The 12,982-nt window shown below is 39.7% G+C and overlaps 1 protein-coding gene across 2 annotated transcripts in view; it reads right to left on the bottom strand.

Annotated features, from left to right (window-relative positions):
* The window catches only part of LOC105468517 (syntrophin beta 1), a 275,913-nt gene that overhangs the window by 157,787 nt on the left and 105,144 nt on the right, over positions 1-12,982 (bottom strand). For both annotated transcript variants that reach the window (XM_024788697.2, XM_011718733.3), the window contains exon 2: positions 1-217. In XM_024788697.2, coding sequence (XP_024644465.2) covers positions 1-217 — 217 coding nt within the window. The remainder of the gene's footprint in view (positions 218-12,982) is intronic.

Below are 12,982 nucleotides of genomic sequence, written 5' to 3'. Positions count from 1 at the left end.
CTGTTCTCAGGGTCAGCCAAGGCCATACTCCGAGTGACGTAGCACATTTTGAGGGGGATGCTTTTCCGGTCTCTGTGGAAGGAGAAGGACTGCGATGATGGGGTTTCTGAGGTGCTGCCCCCTAATCGAGGAGATTCAGGCGGAGGCGTTTCCCACCCAATCTCGGATACTGGGGATCCTTTCTTCACATAGGGCGTGGCTTCTCGCATGTACTTCACTGCAAGCAAAAAGATAATAAGTGCTTTTAATACATCATGGCTGAACTTCTGGAAAGTCTGATTATGTTTCTGAAATAGACTGGAATTGGATAAGCTCTTAATACTGAACTTCTTAAATTCTCAACGAGATTCCGAATTTCTGTTCCACGCAAGGTAATTATCTTATTATTTAAATTATATAGCTCTGTGGATCTTAGAACTTGCTGTTATGACGTCCTACAGTTGAGAATTGTGTCCAGCTTTTTTCAACTGTGACAACTTTTACATTTTCTGATTTTAAGTTTTGCATTCTGGGAAAAAGGCTGAAAACATGTGCACAGAGTGAGAAAGTACAACTTAGGCTAAATATACATTATTCAACATAGATGTAAGGAATATGGCGGCCACATTCATTAACCATGATGCCATTTTTCTGTTGAGAAACAATCATAGGGTTTTCAATTTAATAGTGTTAAGGAAACATACAAAGAAATACATATTAGAACATATTTTGTAGTGGAGAAAATGTGTAATAGCAAAAAAATTATTTGTAAGAGCTGAAAACTAGAAACAATGTAAATATCCATTAAACAGGGACAGATTAAATAAATTGTAAGACATCTATATCATCGTTTAAAAAATGAAATATATCTACATAGATAGATAGATAGATAGATAGATAGATAGATAGATAGATAGATGTGTTGATGTGGAAAGACCTGTAAGATCTATTATTAGTGGGGATAAAAGGAGAAAGCAATACATATACTATAATATCTTTGTATATAAATTCATAAATATATGTGCTTATATGCCTACAATTATTTCTGGGTAGAAATATAAGAAATTGTTAACACTAGTTAGCTATGGGAAGTGGAAATAAAAGCCACAATTAAGAAATAGGTTTTTACTATTTATTTATTACTCTTTTATATCATTTTCATGTTTAACCATATGTGTGTATTGCCTTTATAAAGCTTAAGAAAACAAAAATAACTTAAGAAAACAAAAATAGCTTACGAGCCAAGTGGAGCAGACTGAAGTTCTGCTCTTTGATATGTTTGCCTTGGTATTAAGGAGTATTTTTGCCTATTCTGAATTTGAGCATTTGGTCCTTAGACAGCTTTTGAGTTGACAGGGCAATGAGATTCTTGGAACATGCAATACAAACTTGCATATTCTTCTCTCTGTCACCCACATACTCTGGTTCTCTGCTGCTTGGGGAGCTTGGGCTAAGTCCCTCACAGGTGTTTGTTATTACAAATGGCAGTGAATTGGAATGACAGCGAACTAGGGGGCATTTCCTCCAGATCTTTGACGAATCGGTTCCACCAACTAGTGGCTTCCCTGTGCAAGACATGAACAGGATTATGGAGACTACAGAGATAAACAATACACTCCATACTCAGCATTACAAAATCATGGGTGACTAGAGTGGATGCTGTTGGTGTCCCATCTAGGACCCTTTTCCTATAGCCTAGTTGCTGTGTGTTGGGTGAGAACAACTCATAGCTGCTCCTCAATCTTGGGCCAACAGAAGTCGCTAAGCTTCAGAGGCTGCAAAGTCACTACCCAATCACCCAGACAGATGCTCTGCTTCTCAGAAACCCACCTAAGATAGGACATAAGACAAAGTACACAAACTATGGCACAAAGCAGAATGAGCTATGTTTTATAAAAGGAATAAAATGCCTTGGAAGAACCCATTAAAAAAAAGGATCTAGGAGCATGAAAGAGTTCAGGTTCACAAAAATTTAATCAGCAGTTCAAATATACACAGATGCATGTAATATGGACCTTTATTGAGGGACTTAATCATATCAAAAATAGATGTATTAATACAAAACAGACGAGCAGTCATTTAACACCAACATATATTGTCAAAGAAGAGTTCAGGGTTTTAATTGAATATAAGTGCAATTGGGAGAAAAGAGCTCCATGGTTGCTCCAAACCTGTTAGCACAGGTTGCAGTTACAGAAGGAGAAATATTATTCATGGACTGTGTATTTTAATAAATATTATTTATTTCTGGGCAAAATATTTAAAGAGGAACACAGACATACCCATGAGCAAATGCAGAAATTTAGGGGGACATATTTAAGCTGTCTGAGGCTGGAATAAATATACTTCTTTAGAAGATCCTGAACTTTTTCATCTGGGAAACCATTTTAGTAGAAGCTAGAACACTGCTTAGCTTTGTATATTGTAGAATTATCCTAGTGGAAATATAGAAAATTCAAGTATCAGCTAAGATGAGTTGAAGATTTTCCTTTGATTGCATTATTATCCTTCTGAGTGGAGTAGGGATGAGTGTTGCAGGAGTGAGAATCCAGGAATGCTTCATGGAGAAGGTGGCATTTGAATTTGGCTTTAAAGAGTAGCTAGGACTTTAAAAAGTAGAGATAAGAATAATAATCCTTTCTTTAGGTAACATGCTCTGCTTTATAATTTTTATTTCAATTCCATAGAAAAGGTAAGTTGGGTCTCAATTTGGAAGAAGGATAGAGAAAGGACATTTGCAATATACTTAATGATGTGCCAAGTATTGAATCAGGTGCTTCACATATCTTCCCACTTTAAGTTTCAAGTGACCATTTAAGGTCTCATTTTATATACAAGGAAACTAAGGTCTAGAAAAGGTATGGATAAGGTATCTTTTATTTACCGAGCGTCCATGTGTCCACGAGTTATACAAGAAAAATATTGCTATCTCTTTCAGACCTGCTAGAAAGAAATGCCTTGTAGGGCTATTCTAATTCAAGTGAACACTAGCAGTTTGACATAGGTAATCTCTTATAGGTTAGTATTATTGTACACATCAGCACACTGATGCTCAGAATTTTAGCTTACGTAAAGTTACGTGGCTAGTAAGTGGTGTAGCTAGAATTTGATTTCCCAGAGATAATATTTTCTCATGAGATCTGGCCAAACCACCTAGATGAAGGCTGCAAATGACAAGCTAATAGGTTTGAGCTTTATTCTACAGGCAGTAGTGATAGTCGTGGTGATCTGTGAGTGAGAGAGTGGCAGAATCAAAGGTTAGTTTTAGAGAGAACTCCTGGAAGGTGAGATTGGGTGTACTTAAGAGAAAAGATTAGAAGTAGATCCACCATTTCCAGGGCCATAGGGGTTTTTGTCAGAGATAATCCAAGCAACACTCTAAATCTCCATATAAGGCAGGAGGAATTCCAGAAATGTGTGGCTTTATCCATTCCTGGGAAGAAGCATGGGGAGTATAGCAAGTCTTAGCCTGGAAGCAAATATTTGCCAAGTAACCATTTCCTATGTGACACAGCACTAGGGGAATTTCCAAAGGAGAGAAGACATGGCACTGCCTTGAAGAAGGGATATCCCACTGGGAGTAATATTCTGCATATAGTAATCTTTTAACTGGCCAATTGAAAATAAAGACAGAAAGTATAAGGTAGGTGTGATAATTTAAAAATTTCCCTCATCCGGTCAAAACTTATCAGTCAATTTTCATGTGCTAAGAACTGTGCTGTCCATGAGGTATAATAAGAAATGGTCCATTATTAAAAGTTTAAGCCAGGAGGAAGGGAAGTAAGTAGATGATATGACTGCTTATGTTAAATCTTAAAAGTGATTTAAGGAAATCTCAAGCTCGACAAATCTCTAGAGGCCTTGAAGAATCAAATGCAAGTCCTTTCTGGAGGAAGGCAACGTCATCCTAAGCTTCAAAGAATCCCTATGAATCATTTTAAAAGGCAATGAGCAGGCATACAAATCAAAGAAAATGTTGCACACAAGGAAACAACGTACCACGTGCAAGAACCAGCACTGTCTCTTTTCTTTTCTTTTTTTTTTTTTTTTTGGATGGCGTCTCGCTCTGTCGCCATGGCTGGAGTGCAATGGCACCATCTTGGCTCACTGCAAGCTCCACCTCCCGGGTTCACGCCATTCTCCTGCCTCAGCCTCCCGAGTAGCTGGGACTACAGGTGCCCGCCACCACACCCGGCTAATTTTTTGTATTTTTTTTAGTAGAGACGGGGTTTCACCGTGTTAGTCAGGATGGTCTTGATCTCCTGACCTCATGATCCACCTGCCTGGGTCTCCCAAAGTGCTGGGATTACAGGTGTGAGCCACCACGCTCGGCCTGACAGCAGTAAGTCTCACACATACTACAAAGCTATAGTATGTTTACAGAGACAAATGAAAGCTTGAGAGAATCTTCTAGAAATTCTTTAAAAGTGATTTAACATAGTGATAAAAAGAACCAAACAGAATGTTTAGTAATATTACCAGAATTGAAACTTCCACAGATAGACATGTCAGAAGAAAGAATTAGGGAACTGTAGATAAGAAATTTTATAGAATGTAGCACAAATATACAAAAAGATGGAAAATATGGGATACAGATGAACAGACGTGAAGGATAAAGTAAGAAAATCTAAATATGTTTAACTGGACCCTCAGAAAGGTAGGGTATAGCGAATATGGCAGAGCCAAATAATTTTCCTGATGCCAAGACACCAACCTATAAGTTCAAGAAACCTAATTTGGCTTTGCTAAACAACGCCTGTGAACTTCACCACCAAGAAAAATAGAAATAAGGTATCATTCTTCTTTATACTTTGGATAGGGTAATGGCTTAGGTTTTCCTGTGTTTCTTCTGAGAGCTTTAGATATCACCTCTGCTTTTCACTAGTATTGGGAGGAAATCTTAGCAAAATCCCTAAATGAGTCTTGAAATCTCCAGAAAACAAATTTTCAATTTCAAGGAATTAAATGAGGCTAAAAGACTATCATCACTATTCCTAAAGAAGATATACTGAGGTCCTGGTAGTTTTTTTCATATCTATCCTGAGGGAGAATAAGTAACATCCACACATCCATTCTTAAAATCCCTTTGTCCAGGAGTTCTGATTTTTGTTGATACGTATAGAAAATGGAGAAGTTTGTTACTGTGTATAATAAAAAAAAAAAGCAAAAGAAGATTGCCATTGGATTTCTCCAAGAACCCATAATTTCTGGTATAGAGGAAGTAATAAAATGGTCAAGATGGCCCTTCTTGCTGGAAGAGACTCCAAGTCTTTTTACAAGGGTTGGCTATCAATTGTGGACATAACTCTACTGCCAAGCACTCCTGTCTCCAATCACCAGTTGAGGTCTGAGACTAAGCAGCCCCAGGCAGGGAGTGAAAGAAGGGTAGCCATGCTTGGGTGTGGTAAAGCAGTGGCTCTAACTGAAATAGAGTGTGTGAAACCTTCATGGTTCTCTGTGTTAGTGTTCTAAAATTTCTATACCTGGCAATCAAAGTAGTTAGGATATCATCTAATTCAGGGAAGGGAAGGTGTTGCCTAAGAATAGATTTATCTACAATAGGCAGCCAACATCAGTGTGTTAAGTAATACAGGAGTTTGTTATTTATTTATCAAAAGTCTAGAGTGAAAGAAAAGGGCTGCTAGGGCAACTCTGCTCCCTGAAGTTGTCAGGGACGCAGGCTTCTGCTTCCTGACTGCTCTGTATCCCTGGTGTGCTGTCTAATGATCCAATATGGCTGCTGAGTTCCAGCCATCACAACCAAATTTCCATTAGTAGGAAGGACAAAGAAGTGAAAAACACACCATCCTTCTTGCTTTAAGGCCACTTTTCAGATATTGACACACTATTTCTGCTTACAACCTGATATGGTTTGAATATTTAGCCCCTCCAAATCTCATGTTGAAATGTAATCTCCAGTGTTAGAGATGGGCCTAGTGGGAGGCATTGGATCATGAGAATAGATCCCTTGTGAATGGCTTAGCACCATCCCCTTGGTAATGCGTGAGTTCTCACTCAGTTGGTTCACTTGAGATCTGGTTATTTAAAAGAGTCTGGGACCTCCCCATTTTCTCTCTCTTTGTCCCATTCTTGCCATATGATGTGCTGCTCTCCCTTTGCTTTCCACCACGAGTAAAAGCTTCCTGGGGCATCACCAGAAGCCAAGCAGATGGTGGCACCATGCTTCCTGTCTAGCCGCAGAACCGTGAGCCAGTTCAACTTCTTTTCTTTATAAATTACCCAGACCCAGGTGAAACTAGGCCGCATAAAACTTAGAAACTAGGCCTCATAAAAAAAGAACTTAAAAAAAATTAACACCAGGTGGCTCTGGATAGGGTCCTACCCTGCCTCGATAGGGTCCCACCCTGATAGGGTCCCACCCTGCCAATTCCGGGAAACAACCTCATGGGGTCCCACCCTGCCAATTCCGGGAGTCCCACCCTGCCTCGAAGTTCCCGGAATCAACAACTCCAGGAAAAAAACCTCATAAGGTCCTGCTCTAACCAATTAGAACAAGACACCTTGCTCAGGCCATAGACAGACCCAATTACCACGCGCCTAAAGCTTTGTTTAAATTTCGCACCCTAAGCTGTGTTTGAACTTGTGTTTGCCTATATAAACAGCCTGTAACAAGCAGTCGGGGTCCCAGGGCCAACTTAGAGCTTGGGACCCTAGTGCGCTAGTAATAAATAACTCTCTGCTGTGAATCTCGTGTCGGTGATCCTTCGCGGCGACCCCTGCCCAGGAGGGAATCAACGGTTCGGTTCCAACACAGGTATTCCTTTATAGCAATGCAAAATGGATTAACACACAACCCATTGGCCAGAACTTACTCACATGGCCACTTCTAGGTGGAAAATATTTTCTTTTTAATTCTTGACAGCTATTTGTCCACCCAGCTAAAAATGGTAGGGAGAGGTGGCTATTACTGTGGAAAATGAAGAGAATAAATATCTGGAGACAACTCAGCTTTTTCCAGAGGAAGGCATTCCTAATTCTCTCAGGACTTAGCATAAATAGATTTTATAACACATAAATACAAATAAATGTGTTAGAGCAATTAATTAAAAAATGATGACCATGTTCCATATACTTTGCTAAGTGTTTTTTGTGTGCTAACTCATTTGAACCTCGCAACAATATAGGCATTATAATCATCCCCCTTTCACCAAAGACACTACAATAGAGAGGGGTTAGGTCATTCGCCCAAAGTCACAGTGCTGGAAAACGGCAGAAACATGAGATGAATCCAGGCAGACTGGCCCTAGAGTCCTTAGGTTCAATCAGGAAGCGATACTGATTCTCACTCTGAAAAAAAAAAAAAAAAAAATTGTGTGTGTGTGTGTGTGTGTGCACGTGTATTTAAGTCAATATTTTTATGTGCTGGGAGAAAACATCCAATTAAGGGGCTGTTGCCTGTAACATGAGAGAGTTTGATTTTGTAAGCTTGAACTATTAAACTATGGCATTTCAATAAATGCCTTTTAAGACACTATAATATGTATTCATAATAGAGGGTTTAACCTGGCAGAACTGAACCACTAGCGTCTGCATAATTACACCTCTATGTGCTTACCGGCAGTGATTTCAGGCAAAGAGCTGTTGAAACTGATTAGAAGCAGCCAGGCCCAGGTTCAGGGTGCCTAGTAATCAGAACTAATTAATAAACCATGCCCTTTTTGGGCATCGTGATTTAAAAGCTGTGGTTTAGCAATTAAAATTCCAATCTTCAGTTGTAAGAAAAGGGGCGGAGAGAAGTAAGAAGTGGTCTTCAAACCAATAATCCACCAAGCCACTTTCAATATGTTTGTGTTTTTCATTTGAAGGACAGGCAGTTGTGAAGATTTCAAAAGAGCATTCAGTAAAGCCCAAGTCTGCTATGGCTCCAAGTTGCCACAATTAAATCTTTGTTGGGTTGGCCAGATGACATTTGAAAGAAAAAGCAGCACACAGGCTACTAATGAGGAAATGCTTTAGGCAAATCCAATCAACTCTCCTACCAGACTAGTTTCTAAGGAGCCAGAAAGTCCATCTGATATATTCAAGTTTTCTTAAAAATAACAACAAACACAACAACAAAAAAAGAATTTCCAGATTATAGGAAGGGAAAAAAATTCATTGCTTTAGAGGATGTAAACACAAATGTGCAGTTTGAAAAATCTGATTAAGGAGAAAGGGGATTAGCTGGAGGTAAGAAACGTGGGTATTCAGACTTTTGGTGAAATGTTCAAGTTGGGGACAGGCTGGTGACAGTGGGACTTGCCAACAAAATGTAATATAAGATTTACCCTCAATGGCATTTTCCCAGGTCATCTTACAGAGGAAAGATGCAGAGAGAGATCATCAATATTTTCAAAAAGACCAAGAAATGATGAAAGAGGTAATATGTTTCTCAGAAGAGAGGCTGAATGATGCAGAGGAAAGAGAATTGGCCCTGGGAGTCTGAGACCTGGATTACAGTTCCAGCTCCGCCACTAATTAGCTCTCCAGCCCTGGGCAAGTCACTTCCCTTGTCTGGATCTCATTTTCTTTGCCTGTCAAAGGAGGGAAATAAGGTCCCTACCCTTCAAGCATTCTCTGATTCCTTGGGAAGCTGCCTTTTCTGACAATATTACAAAAAAAAAAAAATGTGTCTTACTTTATCTTGCTATTTATGTCATCACCAAGAAATAGCCCTGTTCAAATGTGTGCCAAATTCTAGACAGAGGCCTTAAGCAGATGTGTCTTCTGACTTTTTAACCAAACCCTACAGGCACCTGACAAATAGGAATATAAGCCCACATTGAGATTATGTTCTCAAGTTACTTTTTCTTAGGTTTGGCAGCATTATCTAGAAGAATCATTATTTTCATTCAGTTACCAATATTTATTTTACTTCCATTCTGCCAGCTGAATCCTGGCATAAATACATCTTGAAGGGAAGAAGCACTTGAAGGATGGCCAAAATGTTCTGAAGAAGTCATAGGACATTCTTGGAGAAGGGACTGAGCTTTAAAATGTGGAGTCGAAAGTAAAATAAACTAGGTATGAATTTGTTAAGTAATCTTTGGCCTCCAAAGAAAAGATTATCTCAAAATTATCCTATTTTAGACGAATCCACTCATTCAATGTGACCTACCTTGATTCTTCAACAAAGCAAGATTATGCTAAAGTAAGGCAATGTACCCGCAGAAAGTATCCCATCTCATGAGTAATCCTACATCCATACAGAGCACAATGATTGGTTTAGTTATTCATTAATTCAACAAATGTTTAAAGAGCTCTTGCTGTAGGGAGGGCCCTGAGTATTGGAATAGTCACAGTGAATAAGACAGACTGGCTCCCCACCCTTAAGGTGCTTGCATTCCAGTACACATGTGCCTGTTGCAGCATAGGGTGGAGACATTAAACACTCAGACAATATAGGGCATTGCTCAGAAAGTGACATGCACTAGAAGACAGGAGCCTGTCCCCGTTTACACAGAGCCATTCACCACCTGGCACCTGCCTACTTCCTGACCTAATCTTAGCTGACTTGTTCTCCATGGTTCACACACAAGCCACAGAGAAGTACGGTTTAATTCTCTGAACATACCATGTTCTCTCCTGCCTCTGTTCTTTCCACATGCAGTTTCCTCCATGTGGAAACCTTTCTGGAAAACTCCCTACATCCTTTAAACCTCATGCTGGGGTAAGACCTCCTTTTCAAAGTGCTCCTGACACCTCCAGGCATGCTTCCCTTAAACACCAGCTGTGCTTTGTAGCAGCTTCCACTGATACCAACAGCATCAGGACCATAAATATCGTGATGATGGCTTATTCCACACCAGGCACTGTGCTGATCAGCTTACCAATATTTTTAAAATCCTTATATTTATATGCAATTGTTTGCATAATAGGTCTCTCTAGTAAAACCATAAGGTCTTCAAAGTTAAGTGACTACTTTACAAACTCTAGACTCTGGAGCCAGACTATACAGTTCACATCCCAGCTCTGCCACCTGCCAGCTATGTAAGCTTGGGAAAATTTCCTTACCCTTTTGATAGCTTCATTTTTCCATGTGAAAAATGAGGATGCATAGCCGTTCTTACCTCAGAGAATTGTTATAAGGTTATGAGGATTAAATGAGTTAACACACACAAAGGGCTTAGAAGAGTGTTTTTAGCACATAGAAAGTACTCATTACTGTCAGACAAAATAAAAACTCGGGGACATGCAATTAGCACAAATGTCTGGCTACGAAACATGGAATTAGTGAGCAAATGAACAACAAATAGAATCTGCATAATATAATTTCTCAGATGTTTTTTTTTTTTTTGAGATGGAGTCTGGCTCTGTTGCCCAGGCTGGAGTGCAGTGGCACGATCTTGGCTCACTGCAACCTCCACCTCCTGGGTTCAAGCGATTCTCCTGCCTCAGTCTCCTGAGTAGCTGGGACTACAGGTGCACAGCACCACGCCTGGCTAATTTTTGTATTTTTAGTAGAGACGAGGTTGCACCATGTTGGCCAGGCTGGTCTCGAACTCCTGACCTCAAGTGCTCCATCCGCCTTGGCCTCCCAAAGTGCTGGGATTACAAGCGTGAGCCACCGTGTGCGGCCAATTTCTTAGAGTTGTTCTCTAGGAGCAGTCTCATAACCAATCTTTGTTACAGATCAAGTAGCAGAGGCCAGAGAATATCAGTCACTTGCCTAAGGTTACAAGACCAAGGAGTCACAGATGAGGGTCAGGAACCCTGCATTCTATCCTGTAAAATGGAGGTAGGCAAGAGTTTTCTGTAAAAAGCCAGAGAGAAAATGCTGAGGGCTTTGTGGACCTTCGAGTCTCTGTCATAACTTCATTTTGCCACTCAGGCACAAAGAGGTCACAGATTCTACACAAATACATCAGTGTGGCAGCAGTCCAACAACACTTCATTCACAAAACCAGGCAGAAGGCCAGGTTGGACCCATGGGCTGTAGTCTGCCAACTCCAGCTTTAGAACAATAACGACTAGCAATTATTGATTACTTACCATGTGTTGGACCTGGCTCTAAATGTGTAAAGTATGCTCATTAGGGAGCAATCCTATGAGGTAGGCATACTATTATGCCTAACTTATAAGAAAGAAAACTGTGGCATGGAGAACTGAAGTGACTTGCCCACGGTCACATGGTAGCAACTGGCAGTGCTGAGATTTGAACCGAGGTTGTCTAGCTCTACATCCTCGACTTCCAATCACTTTGCCATGCTTTTTTCTTGTATCCTGGATGCTGCCTCTACACATATACAAATGTTCATGCCTGAAACCTGTTTGTACAACCACAAAAATTTTCAAAGTCATGTTTTTAAAAACATCTTTTAGCTGAGCTTTGTGGCTCACACCTGTAATTCCTGCACTTTGGGAGTATGAGGTGAGAGACTTGCTTGAGGCCAGGAGTTAGAGACTAGCCTGAACAATACAGCATGACCTCATTTCTACAAAAATAAAAATTAAAAAATTATCCAGGCATGGTGGTGCACACCTGTAGCCCTACCTGCTCAGGAGGCTGAAGCAGGAGGATCACTTGAGCTCAGTTAGTTGAGGCTGCAGTGAGCTATGATCATGCCACTGCACTCCAGGCTGTGCAAAAGAAGGAGACTGTGTGTCAAAAAAAAAAAAAAAAAAAAAAAAAAAAAGAGAGAGAGAGAAAAGAAAAAAACTTTTAATCTGCAGCATTTTCTTTTCATCATCTTATAAGCTGATAAAATATCAATGCTTGTGTTTTCATAAAGAAAAAAGATAAGCCAGAACAAAAAGAGGCTGGAACTACCGGGATCTTGCTCATTTGACATCTAGATATTATAAAGCAACTGGCCCACACTCCTTCAAAACCTGAAGGTGGCAGTTGTTGAATCTAATAGGTGAGGTGCATAATAGGTGTTGCTTTTATTACTTCAAGTTACTAGGTAGCCTCTGGGAGGGCTACCTAATGCTTACAATGACAAAATTGAGATTTTAAGAGTTTCACATGGGCACTAAATAGAAAGATGAAATATAATAGAGATAAAGTGAAAGTTCTATCATTGCATATTCAAAATAAAAATCTCTGTAACATGTAGGACAGGGAGAACTGTGTTATAAGCTGTTGATAAGAATAAAGATTCTAGGGATTTTCATGGCTATGATTCCCATAATAAAGTAGTAGGATATTAGGCTCCACTGATAGAAGTATGGCATTCAGAAAAGGAGAGAGAAGTCCTTCTCTTTGCCTCCTTGATCAGCCCATACCTGAAGCTCTTAACAGGTTAGATGATGTTTAAATGAGGGTAAAGCAGGTGATCAGCTTGTTGAAAGGCTCAGGAAATAATTAAAACATACATTAAATGAGAGTCACTAGCACAAGAGAGTGAAGTGCATAAACTTTGAAGTCTGACCCTAGGGTCCGATTCCAAGCTCTTCTATTGCCTAGCTCTGTGGTCCTGAGCAAATTACTTGGTTTCCCCACAGGTTTGTTCTTTCACTCACTTATAGAACTGCTGTGAGGATTAAATGGGTCAAAATAAGTAAAAATCTACAAGAAACTTGGGATAGTAAACACTGAAAGATACACTGCAATTATTAGAAGTTATTCAACCTAGAAAAACAATTTACAGGACTTAATAACTGGGGATTGGGTTAACTTCACTTTGTGTATGTCTGCAGAATAGAGCCATGATCAATGAATACAATCAACAGGGGTAAGATTTTGGTTCAATATAAGAAAAGACTGAGAGGTGGTGACTTCCCTATGCTAGTGACATTTCAAGCAGAAACTGGATGAGCTATCTCCCAGCCACATTGCAGAAAATAATTCTACTTTGTGAAAGAGCAGATTGTTTCTAAAATCTCTTCAAGTTGCCATATTCTGTGATTTCTTCTGGAATGTGGTTAATTGAGATGCCTAATCCACAGACTCCAATATAGTGAGATCGATTCACAGATACATTACCAAGCATAAAATTGTGCTGTACATTTCTTCATTATTATATGTTTATTAGCTACATATTAGTAGTATGACAATGGG

The sequence above is a fragment of the Macaca nemestrina genome, chromosome 8, assembly GCF_043159975.1.
Source record: "Macaca nemestrina isolate mMacNem1 chromosome 8, mMacNem.hap1, whole genome shotgun sequence".
In the NCBI taxonomy this organism is placed as follows: Eukaryota; Metazoa; Chordata; class Mammalia; order Primates; family Cercopithecidae; genus Macaca; species Macaca nemestrina.
This window is presented reverse-complemented; position numbering and strand designations above follow the sequence as displayed.